This window comes from Haliotis rubra, unplaced genomic scaffold (genome assembly GCF_003918875.1).
Source record: "Haliotis rubra isolate DU_JTF1 unplaced genomic scaffold, ASM391887v1 Scf416, whole genome shotgun sequence".
In the NCBI taxonomy this organism is placed as follows: Eukaryota; Metazoa; Mollusca; class Gastropoda; order Lepetellida; family Haliotidae; genus Haliotis; species Haliotis rubra.
In genome coordinates, this window is record NW_025767098.1 from 466329 (window position 1) to 488459 (window position 22131).

The following is a 22131-nucleotide window of genomic DNA, read 5'->3' on the forward strand; positions in this document are numbered from 1 at the left end:
GTCATAGTATCTCTACAGCTTTGTCAGATGTTATCACTGTTGTTTGTCTCTACTTCACTCTGTCTGATCACTCCCTGCTCTCTCTCTCGCTCAACACGTCGCGCTGAATAATGTCTGGAGACACATACCCCGTTATGTAACCATCCAAAAGGTATGTATCACCAACATACATGTATCTCAACAACACCTTCCGTTCAGAGCTTCTCTGTATTCTGTTAATCATATATCCTATAGGTACATCATCGCATCTCTCCTTCGCTACATCATATATCCTATAGGTACATCATCGCATCTCTCCTTCGCTACATCATATATCCTATAGGTACATCATCGCATCTCTCCTTCGCTACATCATATATCCTATAGGTACATCATCGCATCTCTCCTTCGCTACATCATATATCCTATAGGTACATCATCGCATCTCTCCTTCGCTACATCATATATCCTATAGGTACATCATCGCATCTCTCCTTCGCTACATCATATATCCTATAGGTACATCATCGCATCTCTCTTCGCTACATCATATATCCTATAGGTACATCATCGCATCTCTCCTTCGCTACATCATATATCCTATAGGTACATCATCGCATCTCTCCTTCGCTACATCATATATCCTATAGGTACATCATCGCATCTCTCCTTCGCTACATCATATATCCTATAGGTACATCATCGCGTCTCTCCTTCGCTACATCATATATCCTATAGGTACATCATCGCATCTCTCCTTCGCTACATCATATATCCTATAGGTACATCATCGCGTCTCTCCTTCGCTACATCATATATCCTATAGGTACATCATCGCGTCTCTCCTTCGCTACATCATATATCCTATAGGTACATCATCGCATCTCTCCTTCGCTTCCACATCATATATCCTATAGGTACATCATCGCATCTCTCCTTCGCTACATCATATATCCTATAGGTACATCATCGCATCTCTCCTTCGCTACATCATATATCCTATAGGTACATCATCGCATCTCCTTCGCTACATCATATATCCTATAGGTACATCATCGCATCTCTCCTTCGCTACATCATATATCCTATAGGTACATCATCGCATCTCTCCTTCGCTACATCATATATCCTATAGGTACATCATCGCATCTCTCCTTCGCTACATCATATAGACTGTGTAGAACCTCGTTTATAAAAAAATATTTCCTTTATCACCTGAGTACGCTTTCAAAAGACACACGGTCAACCTGACCCAGTTTGTTGTGTTCTTCACTGGAGATATTGTAGACGATAACATCACAACAATCTCTAGTGGAGAATTCAAAGATCGATCTTTTGCCTCCATGACAGACAGATAATCAGGTGAGTTCCTAACCTGAGGGACATTCGTGCTTGAATGGTTAATTAATAAGAGGAATTAATCACTTTGATATACGCCGAGGAGAGTGGAATAAGGCTGGGTAGGAACAAGGGAACTCAAAACTGAATCTGTTTTAAGGAATATTCTAGTAATATCGCGTCGGGTGCCATGAAAATAGGCCAATTTGTTTCACTTGTTTGATTATAACCAAACGTATTCCACTCTTTGTCGTTTGACAGGTCATACATGCATGATAATGCTTTTTGTCCCCAGCAACGCGGTTTGCTGGGGTATTATTTTGGACTCCGTCCATGTGTCTGTCTGTCTGTCTGTACAAATCCGTCTTTCCGGAGCAAAACCTTAAAAACCTTAAAAACTGTTACATATTTCTTCACCAAACTTTGCACATAGATATGTCAGGCGATGAACTGGTGCCTTTTGGTAGTTTTGGATTTCAGAATAAAATAAATTTTGCGTTTCCATGGCAACAAGTTTGACTTCGACTGAATTTGGTGACAGTTCTCTTTTCCGGAGCAGAATACAAGCATGTTGCTGATACAAGTCTGTTGCTGATACAAGCATGTTGCTGATACAAGTCTGTTGCTGATACAAGTCTGTTGCTGATACAAGTCTGTTGCTGATACAAGTCTGTTGCTGATACAAGTCTGTTGCTGATACAAGTCTGTTGCTGATACAAGTCTGTTGCTGATACAAGTCTGTTGCTGATACAAGTCTGTTGCTGATACAAGTCTGTTGCTGATACAAGCATGTTGCTGATACAAGTCTGTTGCTGATACAAGTCTGTTGCTGATACAAGCATGCTAGGATATGAATAGTTTAAACATGTATGTTTTCGTAAGATGTTGAAAACAATGTAACATTTGACACAGTCATAACAATTCATGAAGAGTATTTGACCATAGCGGGGGATATTGATGACGTAGTCTTCGTGGGTTTGTGTTGTTGTCTTGTTTGTTACTTAACTTCAGCAATATTCCATCTATATGGCGGCGGTCTGTAAATGATTGAGGGTAAACAATCCAGTGGTCAACAGCATGAGCATCGATCTACGTAATTTGGATACGGTTACGCGTGTCAAGACGGTCATAAATGTAACATATGCTGCACATTTTGTGAACATGTATAGAATATTAAATATGTTATTACAGAATGTTAGATAATGCGGAACGGACATTCTCTGTGTCCTGGTGTAAATAATTACTGACATCCAGTAGTTGTTCGGTACACCCCACACGGGAACAGCAGGGGTGTGGTGGACGTCCTCTTCCGCCTATACATATACGACTGTGTTGGAAACCACAGTCATTTCCAACAGTCTTTGAAGACATCTACATGAAACACATACTTGAATATCACTCAAAGTGATATGACTGTGTTGAGGATAACTCTCCCGACGAGGTACACTTCGTGGGGCTGACGTCCATGTCACCGTAACAACACTGGGGAGACAGAAGGACTATAAACGTCACTCAACTTTCTTCACGCTATCATTAACGTTAGTACCGCTAATTTATATTGATCCAGGCAAGTGAATGTATTTATTTGTACTATTTGGTTTCCTTCACCCATTATGAAGTCGCCGAAAACCCGGGTCCGATTCCCAACATGGGTACAATGTGTGAAGCCCATTTCTGATGTCCCCCGCCGTGATATTGCTGAAATAAGAGGCGTAAAACTAAACTCACTCATTCTTGTCGTATGTGCTACTTTTAACGTATATGTGCATACGGTCATGTACGGTTGTGTCGTACCAGGTGTTCTCGTGTTGTTATTTCAGTATTATGTCACTCATTATTACGTTTCATAACATGAAAATAAATTAATGGCTAGGTGTTAGTGGCTACGCTTTAGTTCCTATAAAACTGTCAGAACAATACCCTATATTCTCATGTTTTGTTCCATGCGTAACGTTCTATCATTGTTCAGGACAATATGTAAATATGAAGCCCTTGAAGCATGTTGTTGTAATTAGGTAGATTGGTGCTCGTGATATCAACCACTGGGAGGACTTGATTCAGACGTGATTATTTACAGACACCAGTCAGACCGGTTGCAACTGCCGAGTGACAAACAGAGACATGTCACATTGACTTTGCAGGCTACATTTCCTTGTGATAAGCGTTCGACCCTTGCTCCATAGAAACAGGTAAGGTTAAAATGTTATCACTATTTAGAATAGAACTTGGAATGATAAAGTGCGATCAAGCGGCGGAAGGGTAAACCAAGGCACCAAGGGTAGGGCACGGCAACATAACCGGGATCTACTATGCTTTGTGGAATAGTCATTCAAGAAATTGTTATTCTCTGTCAGTTAATAGTTCGTTGTTTTGTACAGAGAGAAGTACTTTATGCAGTACACAACTCGGTGTGTACTAATGTGAGATGAACCCGGAAATATGCAGCGTCTTCGCCCGCTGAGCCAATAAATCTGTGCCCTATTTCCTGGTGTTGCAGGCGAAGGGCTGCTTTCACAAAAATACATGCATGTGTAGATCCCTTAAGCCGACTTAGGGTACTCGGATGATCTATCTAACCTGCTGTTTCAGAGAGAAGACACGTGTAGCGGATGCAATGAAGGGTAGATCGGTGTTTGTCGGGATCCTGGCCTGTGTAGTGGTGGCGCTGGTCATCATGACTCACTACCGGGTGAGTATAGGTGACGTCTGTATGGCATGGGAGGGGGTGGGGTTGGGGTTGGGGGTGGGCAGAGGAACAGTTCCATGAATAACACCTGGAATATGTAGTACCGCATATGTAAGATCACCCTCGCTGGACAAATCTGCATTATTAAAAACGTTTAAGTGGACAAGTGAGATAGGTGAGAGAAAATACCTGACTCCACTTAGGTGAGTGAGTGAGTGAGTTTAGGTTTACGCCGCACTCAGCAATATTCCAGCTATATGGCGGCGGTCTGTAAATAATCGAGTCTGGACCAGACAATCCAGGGATCAACAGCATGAGCATCGATCTGCGCAATTGGGAACCGATGACATGTGTCAACCAAGTCAGCGAGCCTGACCAACCGATCCCGTTAGTCGCCTCTTACGACAAGCATGGGTTACTGAAGGTTCATTCTAACCCGGACCTTCACGGGTATCACCACTTTGGAAGGGAGACTCATGACTGCCGGTTAAACTGGTGAACAAGGGTTTGGTCCCAAGTTAAACCTTCTGCGAGCGTCCTGGCAATCACGGGCCGCATCACAGACGACATGTAAACACGAATATTGAGTTTCATTTAGCTTACAGAGGTTACGTTTATTGAATACGTACAGAAAGCTACGCTGTATTTCAGATGAACATTCATGAAGATGGTGTTGTCACATACACGGTAGCAGTGCCGGATCAGGACGTCAACGACAACACGCCCCTCGGAGGACTTCGTCGACAAGGGCAGGCAAGTGGTCGGTCATCTGCAGTCATGCACAAGGAGGAACTTGCAGTAAACTGTGATAGCTCTGTGTTACTTCAAATATACGGTTGTTTCAGTAATCTGGTGTTGCTATATATATACCTAACAGACCCATCCGATGTATGATGAATATCCAGCCTCTGTATCGGGGTGTCCAGCCTCTGTATGGGGGTGTCCAGACTCTGTATGGGGTGTCCAGCCTCTGTATGGGGGTGTCCAGCCTCTGTATGGGGGTGTCCAGACTCTGTATGGGGGTGCCCAGACTCTGTATGGGGGTGTCCAGACTCTGTATGGGGGTGCCCAGACTCTCAGGGTTAGAGTTTCCATAGGTCTACCAGCATCACAACCCGAATGAAGACACCTGATACTGATGACATTTATTCCAGATCATCCTGCCGAGTAAAGATGCTATGGATAACATGTCGGCAGCCGCAGCCCATCTCACTTACCACAGGTAGGTTGTGGAGTGAGTGAGTGAATGAGTGAAGTTTGATCAGAACCTTTATCATATCTCTGTCAGCTTCATCTTGGGGTAAAGTGTCCTGTAATTCAGTCCAATACCGGGGAACACGCAGTTACAGGTAGAAAGGCAAGGTTACTATTCTCAGCAGCAGAACAATAACGTCAATACGAATTCCAAATTAGATAGGCACTGTAATCAAATCATTACAGAAATGGACGTAATAAGGGATCAAACACATCTTTTGTGTACAATATCTTGACACATCAATGAATCACCCAGCATAATTTCAAGACATTACGTGAACGTTTGCAGTCCATTCTGACTCTTGACTTCAGTATCTAGTGTGACCACCACGAGCGGCAATAACTGCAGCACAGCGTCTATGCATGGAGTGCGCCAATCGATTGATGAAGGCCATTGGCACCTTTAACCACACTCTGAGTAAGGCCTGGCGCAATAAATCAGCTGTGTTCGGCCTTGGTATGACATTGTTCAGTCTCCTCTGAATTTCATCCCAAAGATGTTCAACTGGGTTTAAATAAGGACTAAGGGCTGGCCCCTGCTTAATGTTGACACCGTTCTGCTGTAGGAAGTCCCGTGTAGCTCTGGCAGTATGGGCCCGGGCGTTATAATGCTGGAAAATGTTGTTCCGGTGACGTGCGAAATGTGGTATGACGTGGGGTCTGAGAGCTTGGTCGATGTAGCGCACCTCTATGATGCCGCTTCCTCTCCCTGGACCAAAGTTCTGGAACACCACAGGACTCACTCTCTGGTTCAGGCCTATTCCACCCCATACCATGATGCTTGCACCTCCCCATGAGTCTCTTTCCATAACACATTGGTCTGAGTAACGCTGGCCACGTCGTCGCCATATTCTTGTTCTGCCATCTGCAGTTGATACGCAGTACCGACTCTCATCTGTGAACAGAACAGTTCTCCATTGCCTGTATCGCCAGTTTTGGTGTTGTAGGGCAAACTGTAGACGTTCACGCTGATGACGAGGGATGAGGATAGGTCCACGGTAAGGTCTACGGCAATGGAGGTTCCCGCTGTTAAGACTTCGGTGTACTGTATCAGTACTGATTGGTGTTCCGTGTGTTCTCACTGTCTGGCGTGCTGTTTCGGATGCCTGCATAAAGGGATTCTGTACATGCTGTCGCACAAGATGGCGGTCTTGTCGCAAACCGAAACATGAGTCTCATTAACCTACTCAGACAATGACCTACTTTTCAGCCGGTCCGAATTTTCTCGTGTGAAAGTGAAAATAGACATCACAAACAACTATGGTTACACTGAATTCAAATTTCTTGTTTTAAAAGAAAATGGTCTTTGCAAGTTAATTTTAATTATAAACTTTCATAACATCGTATTTCTATATTTTATGGCGAGATGTAGGCAACATGTCGTTAACTAAGACGTCACAGACTGCCCCTGTGATGAGGTCGTAAAATGATTCACAATTCATCTGGCTCACTGGTTACATCTGTTATGTGGTCCTTGCGCTTATTTAGTGTGGTTTTGTAACGCACAATGCGATTGATATCATATCAAGTCCGTACCAGATCGCCAAACCTTTCTAGCGGCAGAGCTTCGTTTTGAGATTTCCACGATTTCCGTTTGTCAGAGCACGCTGTACGACAGAGCATGCTGCACGACGTGTTTGCAAGGATTAGAAGGAGCGTAGTATTGCAATATACAAGTGCTTAGATGTATCAAATAATACTGATTAATGTATATGTATCCAGTTGAATACTGGTTATTGTACGAAGTTGCGCAATAGGACGGAACCAGTCAGCAGGAAACGAGACGGTTGTGTAATCAATGTTTTGACTTGCTTGTGGTCACCCTTGGTCTGCCAGTACGGGGGCGATCATTTGTGTGTACTTCCAGCATGGTGGCCCGGAAACGTTGCTGCAGCCTGTAGATGGTCCGAACGTTGACCTGGAAGTGACTGGCAACGGCTTGTGTATACAGGTCCATCACTCCACACTCGGTTACACTAAATAGACATGCATATACATGTATATATCGGAATCACTTTCGAAAGTGTTCGTGCATATTGTCAATATGCTGTCAAGAGTATATCTGGAACAACGACTCGCGAGAGAGAGGGAGGGAGAGAAAGAGAGAGAGAGAGAAGAGAGAGAGAGAGAGAGAGAGAGAGAGAGAGAGAGAGAGAGACAGGGAGAGAGAGACAGAGAGAGACAGAGACACAGACAGAGACACAGACAGAGAGTTATTTATTGCAAACAGAAGAATATCAAGGCCTACATTGAGGAAACAATAGTTGGTCATATTAACGCCAGCATAAGGAACCGATGCTGAGTCATTCAAGCTACTGATGATGACTGTGTATTGGTGAACACGTCATGGTGTAAACAGGTCACATCCCGGACCAAGGTTGACCTGCCCCTGACAAATGTAAAATCCTAACAAAATCTATATCGATAATAGGACTGCTAAACAGAATAACAGATTTGTTTCAGTATATCCAGTTGTGGACACATGTAACATTTATTACATTATTTTTCACATAGTTACCTTGACAACATAGATACAAAGTGCTCCCGGAAGCTGCGAATGGGAAATCTGGGAGATGGAGGCTGGGAAATATGTGACGACAGAGGTTATCGTCCAGTAAAGCCTTGCATTGTGTATTCGTTTGGGTGAGTATCTAACTGGTGTAACTTGTGAGGACCTATGTAGGTAAGGGAAACACGGGTCACTGTCTTATTGTGTGAGGAACCCACAGGTACTAGTATTGGTATGTAGTCCTACTTAAGAACAGACCTTCCTTACGCGCTCTGTAAAACGTGTCGCTCAAACCACTAAAACATTCCCCAGAAGTCGGAGGAGGGTTTCCAGTACTCCAGTAGATCTCTGTTGGGATTCTTAGAATGAAGTGGCGAGCGTAATCTAATTGGGTATCGAATGGCACAATCCTTGACTGGCTATCGATATAGATCATAGAGATCGATTATCGATAAATATCGGAGAAGTAATTTTTTAAGTAAATATGACTAAAAATGTGAACGACATCAACATATTTCACATCAGTGGTAAGTGGTGACATATTAAGGCTGGGATTACCAGCAAAACGCCATCCTGTAAATTCTGTGGAAGCAGCCCATTAACTTTGTGCATTTTCTGAGTAACTGTTTAAAGTATTTTGTCACAATAGTTCATTTACGATATTATCGATCACCCAATTTTCATATCGATAATCATCATAATAATTCACATTTCTGATTTTCGATCTTTTAAGTTTTCGGTTTCGAAAATTGAGAATGGACACTGACCACTGTTCATCAAACGTACCCTGGGGGTGTTGGTTCCATGTTTGCTCAGTGTAGGCCACGGGGGCTATATGTATCCGGGCAGATAACGTGAAATTCAAATGCCAAGCATTTGTTGTCATAAGTTGTTTTCTTTCTTTTCACAGAATCAACAATGATTTTTCTTTCCTTTCACAGAATCAACAATGATTTTTCTTTCGACGATGACACAGCGAGGAACTACGAGTGTGACGTGTTTTCATTTGACCCCAGGTCTGGTCCTGTTTGTCATCAAGGATCAGTTTGTATGATGAGAGGCCCGAATGGCCCTGTGGTGTAATACACTTATCAATCTGAATCCGCTGGTCACTGGTTCGAATCCCATAATTTGGAGCTTAGTGGTAGGTTCATGCATATGTGGTTCGGATTTATCCGACAACAGGGACGCAGTGGCTGAAATGACAAGCACGGGTCGCACTTTCCGTGAGCAGTCAGCTTCATAATACAACCTGCATCTGAATACAATTCACCTCTACACCAACCACTCTCACCTTCATAATACAACCTGCATCTGAATACAATTCACCTCTACACCAAGCACTCTCACCTTCATAATACACACTGCATCTGAATACAATTCACCTCTACACCAAGTACTCTCACCTTCATAATACACACTGCATCTGAATACAATTCACCTCTACACCAAGTACTCCCACCTCACCTTCATAATACACACTGCATCTGAATACAATTCACCTCTACACCAAGTACTCTCACCTTCATAACAAACACTGCATCTGAATACAATTCACCTCTACACCAAGTACTCTCACCTTCATAATAAACATTGCATCTGAATACAATTCACCTCTACACCAAGTACTCTCACCTTCATAATAAACACTGCATTCTGAATACAATTCACCTCTACACCAAGTACTCTCACCTTCATAATAACACCTAATCTGCATCTGAATACAATTCACAATCTACACCAAGTCACCTTCATACTCAATTCACCTCACCTTACCTCACCTTCATAACAAACATTGCATCTGAATACAATTCACCTTCTACTCCAAGTACTCTCACCTTCATAATAAACATTGCATCTGAATACAATTCACCTTCTACCTCTCTCACCTTCACCAAGTACTCTCACCTTCATAATACACACTGCATCTGAATACAATTCACCTCTACACCAAGCACTCTCACCTTCATAACAAACATTGCACTGAATACAATTCCACCTCTACTGAATACAATCTTCATATACACCTCTACCACCTCTACAAAGTACCCTCACCTTCATAATAAACATTGCATCTGAATACAATTCACCTCACCAAGTACTCTCACCTTCATAACAAACATTGCATCTGAATACAATTCACCTCTACACCAAGTACTCTCACCTTCATAATAAACACTGCATCTGAATACAATTCACCTCTACATCTTCAAGTAACTCTCATCTTCATAACACAACATTGCATCTGAATACAATTCACCTCTACTCCAAGTACCCTTCCTTCATTCAAATATTGCATCTGAATACATTCACCTCTACACCAAGTACTCTCACCTTCATACCAAACATTGCATCTGAATACAATTCACCTCTACTCCAAGTACCCTCACCTTCATAACAAACAATGCATCTGAATACAATTCACCTCTACTCCAAGTACTCTCACCTTCATAATAAACACTTGCATCTGAATACAATTCACCTCTACACCAAGCACTCTCACCTTCATAATACACACTGCATCTGAATACAATTCACCTCTACTCCAAGTAATTTCACCTTCATAACAAACATTGCATCTGAATACAATTCACCTCTACACCAAGTACTCTCACCTTCATAACTCCAACACTGCATCTGGAATACAATTCACCTCTACACCAAGTACTCTCACCTTCATAATACAAACATTGCATCTGAATACAATTCACCTCTCTACACCAAGTACTTTCTCACCTTCATAATAAACATTGCATCTGAATACAGTTCGCCTCTACACCAAGTACTCTCACCTTCATAATAAACATTGCTTCTGAATACAATTCGCCTCTACACCAAGTATCCTCACATTCATAATAAACATTGCATCTGAATACAATTCACCTCTACACCAAGTATCCTCACATTCATAATAAACATTGCATCTGAATACAATTCACCTCTTCACCAAGTACCCTCACCTTCATAACAAACATTGCATCTGAATACAATTCACCTCTACACCAAGTATCCTCACCTTCATAACAAACATTGCATCTGAATACAATTCACCTCTACACCAAGTATCCTCACATTCATAATAAACATTGCATCTGAATACATTTCACCTCTTCACAAAGTACCCTCACCTTCATAACAAACATTGCATCTGAATACACTTCACCTTTCACCAAGTACACTCACCTTCATAACAAACATTGCATTTGAAAACAATTCACCCCTACACCAAGTACTCTCACCTTCATAACAAACATTGCATCTGAATACACTTCACCTCTACTCCAAGTACTCTCACCTTCATAATACACACTGCATCTGAATACAATTCACCTCTACTCCAAGTACTCTCACCTTCATAATACACACTGCATCTTAATACAATTCACCTCTACACCAAGTACTCTCACCTTCATAATAAACATTGCATCTGAATACAATTCGCCTCTACACCAAGCACTCTCACCTTCATAATAAACATTGCTTCTGAATACAATTCGCCTCTACACCAAGTATCCTCACATTCATAATAAACATTGCATCTGAATACAATTCACCTCTACACCAAGTATCCTCACATTCATAATCATTGCATCTGAATACAATTCACCTCTTCACCAAGTACACTCACCTTCATAACAAACATTGCATCTGAATACACTTCACCTCTACACCAAGTATCCTCACCTTCATAACAAACATTGCATCTGAATACAATTCACCTCTACACCAAGTATCCTCACATTCATAATAAACATTGCATCTGAATACAATTCACCTCTACACCAACCACTCTCACCTTCATAATACACACTGCATCTGAATACAATTCACCTCTACACCAAGGACTCTCACCTTCATAATACAACCTGCATCTGAATACAATTCACCTCTACACCAACCACTCTCACCTTCATAATACACACTGCATCTGAATACACTTCACCTCTACACCAAGTACTCTCACCTTCAGAATACACAATGCATCTGAATACAATTCACCTCTACACCAAGTACTCTCACCTTCAGAATACACACTGCATCTGAATACAATTCACCTCTACTCCAAGTACTCTCACCTTCAGAATACACACTGCATCTGAATACACTTCACCTCTACACCAAAGCACTCTCACCTTCATAATAAACGGAATACACTGCATCTGGAATACAATTCACCTCTACACCAAGTACTTTCACCTTCAGAATACACACTGCATCTGAATACAATTCACCTCTACACCAACCACTCTCACCTTCATAATACACACTGCATCTGAATACAATTCACCTCTACTCCAAGTACTCTCACCTTCATAATACACACTGCATCTGAATACAATTCACCTCTACACCAAGTACTCTCACCTTCATAATAAACAGTGCATCTGAATACAATTCACCTCTACACCAAGTACTCTCACCTTCATATCAAACATTGCATCTGAATACAATTCACCTCTACACCAAGCACTCTCACCTTCATAATACACACTGCATCTGAATACAATTCACCTCTACACCAAGTACTCTCACCTTCATAATACACACTGCATCTGAATACAATTCACCTCTACACCAAGCACTCTCACCTTCATAATACACACTGCATCTGAATACAATTCACCTCTACTCCAAGTACTCTCACCTTCATAATACACACTGCATCTGAATACAATTCACCTCTACACCAAGTACTCTCACCTTCATAATAAACAGTGCATCTGAATACAATTCACCTCTACACCAAGTACTCTCACCTTCATACCAAACATTGCATCTGAATACAATTCACCTCTACACCAAGTACTCTCACCTTCATAATAAACACTGCATTTGAATACAATTCACCTCTACACCAAGTACTCTCATCTTCATAACAAACACTGCATCTGAATACAATTCACCTCTACACCAAGTACTCTCACCTACGTGACAAACATTGCATCTGAATACAATTCACCTCTACTCCAAGTACCCTCACCTTCATACCAAACATTGCATCTGAATACACCACCTCTACACCAAGTAATCACCTTCATCATACCAAACATTGCATCTGAATACAATTCACCTCTACTCCAAGTACCCTCACCTTCATACCAAACAATGCATCTGAATACAATTCACCTCTACTCCAAGTACTCTCACCTTCATAACAAACATTGCATCTGAATACAATTCACCTCTACACCAAGTACTCTCACCTTCATAATACACACTGCATCTGAATACAATTCACCTCTACACCAAGTACTCTCACCTTCATAACAAACATTGCATCTGAATACAATTCACCTCTACACCAAGTACTCTCACCTTCATAATACACACTGCATCTGAATACAATTCACCTCTACTCCAACTACTCTCACCTTCATAATACACACTGCATCTGAATACACTTCACCTCTACTCCAAGTACTCTCACCTTCATAATACACACTGCATCTTAATACAATTCACCTCTACTCCAAGTACTCTCACCTTCATAATAAACATTGCATCTGAATACAGTTCGCCTCTACACCAAGCACTCTCACCTTCATAATAAACATTGCTTCTGAATACAATTCGCCTCTACACCAAGTATCCTCACATTCATAATAAACATTGCATCTGAATACAACTCACCTCTACACCAAGTATCCTCACATTCATAATAAACATTGCATCTGAATACAATTCACCTCTTCACCAAGTACCCTCACCTTCATAACAAACATTGCATCTGAATACAATTCACCTCTACACCAAGTATCCTCACCTTCATAACAAACATTGCATCTGAATACACTTCACCTCTACACCAAGTATCCTCACATTCATAATAAACATTGCATCTGAATATATTTCACCTCTTCACAAAGTACCCTCACCTTCATAACAAACATTGCATCTGAATACAATTCACCTTTCACCAAGTACACTCACCTTCATAACAAACATTGCATTTGAAAACAATTCACCCCTACACCAAGTACTCTCACCTTCATAACAAACATTGCATCTGAATACAATTCACCTCTACTCCAAGTACTCTCACCTTCATAATACACACTGCATCTGAATACAATTCACCTCTACTCCAAGTACTCTCACCTTCATAATACACACTGCATCTTAATACAATTCACCTCTACACGCAGTACTCTCACCTTCATAATAAACATTGCATCTGAATACAATTCGCCTCTACACCAAGCACTCTCACCTTCATAATAAACATTGCTTCTGAATACAATTCGCCTCTACACCAAGTATCCTCACATTCATAATAAACATTGCATCTGAATACACCTCTACACCAAGTTCATCACATTCATAATCATTGCATCTGAATACAATTCACCTCTTCACCAAGTACACTCACCTTCATAACAAACATTGCATCTGAATACAATTCACCTCTACACCAAGTATCCTCACCTTCATAACAAACATTGCATCTGAATACAATTCACCTCTACACCAAGTATCCTCACATTCATAATAAACATTGCATCTGAATACATTTCACCTCTTCACCAAGTACTCTCACCTTCATAACAAACATTGCATCTTAATACAATTCACCTCTACACCAAGTACTCTCACCTTCATAACAAACATTGCATCTGAATACAATTCACCTCTACACCAAGTACTCTCACCTTCATAATAAACATTGCATCTGAATACAATTCGCCTCTACACCAAGTACTCTCACCTTCATAATAAACATTGCATCTGAATACAATTCCCTCTCCCAAGTCTACCTTCATAATACACCCTCACAATTCATAACAAACATTGCATCTGAATACAATTCACCTCTTCACCAAGTACCCTCACCTTCATAACAAACATTGCATCTGAATACAATTCACCTCTACACCAAGTACACTCACCTTCATAACAAACATTGCATCTGAATACAATTCACCTCTACTCCAAGTACCCTCACCTTCATAACAAACAGTGCATCTGAATACAATTCACCTCTTCACCAAGTACCCTCACCTTCATAACAAATATTGCATCTGAATACAATTCACGTTTACACCAAGTACACTCACCTTCATAATAAACATTGCATCTGAATACAACCTTCACCAACTACACTCACCTTCATAATAAACATTGCTCTGAATACACCTTTCATAACAAACATTGCATCTGAATACAATTCACCTCTACACCAAGTACTCTCACCTTCATAACAAACATTGCATCTGAATACAATTCACCTTTACACCAAGTACACTCACCTTCATAATAAACATTGCATCTGAATACAATTCACCTCTACACCAAGTACCCTCACCTTCATAACAAACATTGCATCTGAAAACAATTCACCCCTACACCAAGTACTCTCACCTTCATAATAAACATTGCATTTGAAAACAATTCACCCCTACACCAAGTGACTTCACCTTTATAACAAACATTGCATCTGAATACAATTCGCCTCTACACCAAGTACTCTCACCTTCATAACAAACATGGCATCTGAATACAATTCACCTCTACACCAAGTACTCTCACCTTCATAACAAACATTGCATCTGAATACAATTCACCTCTACACCAAGTGACTTCACCTTTATAACAAACATTGCATCTGAATACAATTCACCTCTACACCAAGCACTCTCACCTTCATAACAAACATGGCATCTGAATACAATTCACCTCTACACCAAGTACTCTCACCTTCATAACAAACATTGCATCTGAATACAATTCACCTCTACACCAAGTGACCTCACCTTCATAACAAACATTGCATTTGAATACAATTCACCTCTACACCAAGTACTCTCACCTTCATAACAAACATTGCATCTGAATACAATTCACCTCTACACCAAGTACTCTCACCTTCATAATAAACATTACATCTGAATACAATTCACCTCTACTCCAACTACCCTCACCTTCATAACAAACATGGCATCTGAATACAATTCACCTCTACACGCAGTACTCTCACCTTCATAACAAACATTGCATCTGAATACAATTCACCTCTTCACCAAGTGACCTCACCTTCATAACAAACATTGCATTTGAATACAATTCACCCCTACACCAAGTACTCTCACCTTCATAACAAACATTGCATCTGAATACAATTCACCTCTACACCAAGTACCCTCACCTTCATAACAAACATTGCATTTGAATACAATTCACCTCTACACCAAGTACCCTCACCTTCATAACAAACATTTCAACTAAATATAAATCACTTCAACCCCTAGTGCTCGCATCAGTACTGGAGGATGGATTGCATCTAAACAAAAGCCTTACAAATACTGACCTTGATAACAATACAAACCATCCTGTTCATGTCTTGAAATTCAATAAAACTGTAAATTCGTCTTTCAAAATGTACTTGAATATGGTTATTCTTGCAGTATGAAGACAAAGAGCTACCAGAGATCAGCACGTGTTCGCTTCCTTAATATTGGAATAGATGGAGAGAACAGACTGAATGAACAGAACTGGGAGATGCACACCCTGGGTAGATTGAAGGATATGCTCAATCACACGGAGGTATGTACACCCTGGGTAGACTGAAGGATACACTGAATCACACGGAGGTGGGCACACCCTGGGTAGACTGAAGGATATACTCAATCACACGGAGGTATGTACACCCTGGGTAGACTGAAGGATATACTGAATCACACGGTGGTATGTACACCCTGGGTAGACTGAAGGATATGCTCAATCACACGGAGGTATGTACACCATGGGTAGACTGAAGGATATGCTCAATCACACGGAGGTGGGCACACCCTGGGGAGACTGAAGGATATACTCAATCACACGGAGGTATGAACACCATGGGTAGACTGAAGGATATGCTCAATCACAAGGAGGTATGTACACCCTGGGTAGACTGAAGGATATGCTCAATCACACGGAGGTATGTACACCATGGGTAGACTGAAGGATATGCTCAATCACACGGAGGTATGCACACCCTGGGTAGACTGAAGAATACACTGAATCACACGGAGGGATGTACACCCTGGGTAGACTGAAGGATATGCTCAATCACACGGAGGTATGGACACCCTGGGTAGACTGAAGGATATGCTCAATCACACGGAGTTATGTACACCCTGGGTAGACTGAAGGATACCCTCACTCACACGGAGGTATGTACACCCTGGGTAGACTGAAGGATATACTGAATCACAAGGAGGTATGTGCACCCTGGGTAGACTGAAGGATATACTCAATCACACGGAGGTGTGTACACCCTGGGTAGACTGAAGGATATACTCATTCACACTGAGGTATATACACCCTGGGTAGACTGAAGGATATTCTCAATCACACGGAGGTATGTACACCCTGGGTAGATTGAAGGATATACTCAGTAACACGGAGGTATGTACACCCTGGGTAGACTGAAGAATATACTCAATGACACGGAGGTATGTACACCCGGGGTAGACTGAAGGATATACTCAATCACACGGAGGTATGTACACCCTGGGTACATTGAAGGATATACTAAATCACATGGAGGTATGTACACCCTGGGTAGACTGAAGGATATACTCAATCACACGGAGGTATGTACACCCTGGGTAGACTGAAGGATATCTCACACGGAGGTATGTACACCCTGGGTAGACTGAAGGATATACTCAATCACACGGAGGTATGTACACCCTGGGTAGACTGAAGGATATGCTCTCAATCACACTGGAGGTATGTACACCCTGGGTAGACTGAAGGATATACTCAATCACACGGAGGTATGTACACCCTGGGTAGACTGAAGGATATGCTCAATCACACGGAGGTATGTACACCCTGGGGTAGACTGAAGGATATACTCAATCACACGGAGGTATGTACACCCCCTGAGGTAGACTGAAGGATGTACTCACACACACGGAGGTATGTACACCCTGGGTAGACTGAAGGATATACTCAATCACACGGAGGTATGTACACCCTGGGTAGACTGAAGTATACCCTGGGTAGACTGAAGGATATGCTCAATCACACGGAGGTATGTACACCCTGGGTAGACTGAAGGATATGCTCAATCACACGGAGGTATGTACACCCTGGGTAGACTGAAGGATATGCTCAATCACACGGAGGTATGTACACCCTGGGTAGACTGAAGGATATGCTCAATCACACGGAGGTATGTACACCCTGGGTAGACTGAAGGATATGCTCAATCACACGGAGGTATGTACACCCTGGGTAGACTGAAGGATATGCTCAATCACACGGAGGTATGTACACCCTGGGTAGACTGAAGGATATGCTCAATCACACGGAGGTATGTACACCCTGGGTAGACTGAAGGATATGCTCAATCACACGGAGGTATGTACACCCTGGGTAGACTGAAGGATATACTCAATCACACGGAGGTATGTGCACCCTGGGTAGACTGAAGGATATACTCAATCACACGGAGGTGTGTACACCCTGGGTAGACTGAAGGATATACTCATTCACACTGAGGTATATACACCCTGGGTAGACTGAAGGATATTCTCAATCACACGGAGGTATGTACACCCTGGGTAGACTGAAGGATATACTCAATCACACGGAGGTATGTACACCCTGGGTAGACTGAAGGATATTCTGAATAACAAGGAGGTATGTACACCCTGGGTAGATTGAAGGATATACTCAGTAACACGGAGGTATGTACACCCTGGGTAGACTGAAGGATATACTCAATGACACGGAGGTATGTACACCCTGGGTAGACTGAAGGATATACTCAATCACACGGAGGTATGTACACCCTGGGTAGACTGAAGGATATACTCAATCACACGGAGGTATGTACACCCTGGGTAGACTGAAGGATATACTCAATCACACGGAGGTATGTACACCCTGGGTAAACTGAAGGATATACTCAATCACACGGAGGTATGTACACCCTGGGTAGACTGAAGGATATACTCAATCACACGGAGGTATGTACACCCTGGGTAGACTGAAGGATATACTCAATCACACGGAGGTATGTACACCCTGGGTAGACTGAAGGATATACTCAATCACACGGAGGTATGTGCACCCTGGGTAGACTGAAGGATATACTCAATCACACGGAGGTATGTACACCCTGGGTAGACTGAAGGATATGCTCAATCACACGGAGGTATGTACACCCTGGGTAGACTGAAGGATATACTCAATCACACGGAGGTATGTACACCCTGGGTAGACTGAAGGATATACTCAATCACACGGAGGTATGTACACCCTGGGTAGACTGAAGGATATACTCAATCACACGGAGGTATGTACACCCTGGGTAGACTGAAGGATATACTCAATCACACGGAGGTATGTACACCCTGGGTAGACTGAAGGATATGCTCAATCACACGGAGGTATGTACACCCTGGGTAGACTGAAGGATATGCTCAATCACACGGAGGTGTGTACACCCTGGGTAGACTGAAGGATATGCTCAATCACACGGAGGTATGTACACCCTGGGTAGACTGAAGGATATACTCAATCACACGGAGGTATGTACACCCTGGGTAGACTGAAGGATATACTCAATCACACGGAGGTATGTACACCCTGGGTAGACTGAAGGATATGCTCAATCACACGGAGGTATGTACACCCTGGGTAGACTGAAGGATATGCTCAATCACACGGAGGTGTGTACACCCTGGGTAGACTGAAGGATATGCTCAATCACACGGAGGTATGCACACCCTGGGTAGACTGAAGGATATGCTCAATCACACGGAGGTATGTACACCCTGGGTAGACTGAAGGATATACTCAATCACACGGAGGTATGTACACCCTGGGTAGACTGAAGGATATGCTCAATCACACGGAGGTATGTACACCCTGGGTAGACTGAAGGATATGCTCAATCACACGGAGGTATGTACACCCTGGGTAGACTGAAGGATATGCTCAATCACACGGAGGTATGTACACCCTGGGTAGACTGAAGGATATACTCAATCACACGGAGGTATGTACACCCTGGGTAGACTGAAGGATATGCTCAATCACACGGAGGTATGTACACCCTGGGTAGACTGAAGGATATACTCAATCACACGGAGGTATGTACACCCTGGGTAGACTGAAGGATATACTCAATCACACGGAGGTATGCACACCCTGGGGTAGACTGAAGGATATACTCAATCACACGAAGGTATGTACACCCTGGGTAGACTGAAGGATATACTCAATCACACGGAGGTATGCACGCCCTGGGTAGACTGAAGGATATACTCAATCACACGGAGGTATGTACACCCTGGGTAGACTGAAGGATATGCTCAATCACACGGAGGTATGTACACCCTGGGTAGACTGAAGGATATACTCAATCACACGGAGGTATGTACACCCTGGGTAGACTGAAGGATATGCTCAATCACACGAAGGTATGTACACCCTGGATAGACTGAAGGATATGCTCAATCACACGGAGGTGTGTACACCCTGGGTATACTGAAGGATATACTCAATCACACGGAGGTATGTACACCCTGGGTAGACTGAAGGATATGCTCAATCACACGGAGGTATGTACACCCTGGGTAGACTGAAGGATATACTCAATCACACGGAGGTATGTACACCCTGGGTAGACTGAAGGATATACTCAATCACACGGAGGTATGTACACCCTGGGTAGACTGAAGGATATACTCAATCACACGGAGGTATGTACACCCTGGGTAGACTGAAGGATATACTCAATCACACGGAGGTATGTACACCCTGGGTAGACTGAAGGATATACTCAATCACATTGAGGTATGTACACCCTGGGTAGACTGAAGGATGTACACAATCACACGGGGGGATTTACCGAGGCTTCCATAGTTGTGGTTGAGTGGGTTAAGCGACTGACTTTGTGTGCTGGCGATTAGGTGCCTGACTGGTGTAGGTTCTAATCCCGGATAGGACCCACTTCAACAAAAGTTCTACAATCTGAACTTTACTGAGAAAGTGTCATCCCAAATATAACATCCATTTGTTAGTGGTACAGTGTATTCATACCCCGTGATCTAGCTGATCTAGTACTGCATATGCTGGCGAATAACGATCATTATTCTCTGTATTGATCAAGTATCACTCAAACATGCAACCAGCATCTTCATTTGTTTATCATTTCAGAAGTTTTGTGTTACATCAGGCGGCGTCCAAACGCTATATATACTATTCACAGTATGCTAAGGATCAAATCATGTATTCAACAGAACACTATGATGTGGAGTCAAATTTGGTTTAAATATCTAAGTTTGTTGTAAGCATGGTTCCTAGGTTTCACTATGTCATTGCATCTCGTGGATTCCATACCTGCTATTTACAGGTGTTGTTTATTTGTCAATGACTCGTTCCATGATTTGCAAAATGGTTGATTGGTGCCATGAAAACCATTTTTATGGTTACTCATGTATCAAGTGCATAAGGTTAGAATAAAGTGGCTGTCTGCCTGAGGAGGGGTTACCATATCATTATTTATCCAGTTTTAAATGGATACAATTTCATATTATAAATCTAAGTTTAAGTAAACTTGTGAATATTTGTGATCCTTATCAAAGTGTGAGTAGTATATAACCGACATACGCTCAGAGAGTCGTTATACCTCAGTCAATAATGAAAACACTATTTCTTTTTCAGAAAGTCATCGATGTTCTTAAAATGGACATTGAACGATCTGAATGGTCATCACTGCCGGAAATGTTGGCGTCCCAGAGTCTGTCCTCGGTCCGGCAGTTGCTTGTAGAGTACCATGACCAGTGTACAGACCGAGACCAGTGCATACGGAGGTTGAAGGTGTTAAAAGATGTGCATGATTTAGGATTCAGGAAATTTTATGTCCACAAAAATCCTGTATGCCAAATTAAATCGACTTTATTTCCTGTAGTCCGCACACAATGTTATGAAGTTCACTACATAAATACACGTTTAGAAGTGCAGTGACATTCTGGATTGTGAACAGGCATTATATGATTATCTAAAAAGTGTTTGGTTGCCGTCATGTACGATCAGCTCCAGATTATTAAAGAGTAGGTTTTGTTTGTTTCTTGTCATAGCTATATGTAACTGAATTTGGAACAGGCAATCCTGTGTGGACATCACGAGCACTGATTTACGCAACTGGGACACTATGACGTGGATCAGCCAAATCAGCGGGTCTGATCACCCGATCCCGTTAGTCAACTCATATACCAAGCATGGATTGTTTAAACCAATTCTCACCCGGATCGTCACAGCTTGTGTCAGGGCAGCTACTTAAAGCATGTACATTTATTTCAAATTTACTAAAAGAAACACTTTGCTTTTTATTCGGGGTTTCACCGTTCAGAAGCGTTGTCTT

General features: G+C 42.2%; 1 protein-coding gene across 6 annotated transcripts; it reads left to right on the forward strand.

The window, feature by feature from the left end:
- Positions 1-47: 47 nt before the first annotated feature.
- On the forward strand, positions 48-21832 carry LOC124288386 (probable methyltransferase-like protein 24). Of its 6 annotated transcripts, XM_046724901.1 has the most exons (11): positions 94-151; positions 1877-2184; positions 2509-2855; positions 3395-3506; positions 3907-4006; positions 4655-4756; positions 5158-5225; positions 7772-7900; positions 8708-8782; positions 16169-16307; positions 21432-21832. In XM_046724901.1, exons 5-11 carry the CDS (start codon positions 3932-3934, stop codon positions 21732-21734), a joined length of 891 nt encoding a protein of 296 aa, XP_046580857.1. In that variant the 5' UTR covers positions 94-151; positions 1877-2184; positions 2509-2855; positions 3395-3506; positions 3907-3931; the 3' UTR covers positions 21735-21832. The 6 variants fall into 6 exon arrangements, with proteins under 6 accessions (XP_046580858.1, XP_046580861.1, XP_046580857.1 ...); XM_046724900.1 differs by lacking the exon at positions 2509-2855; XM_046724902.1 differs by lacking the exons at positions 1877-2184; positions 2509-2855 and having other exon boundaries at positions 48-151.
- Positions 21833-22131: the final 299 nt, after the last annotated feature.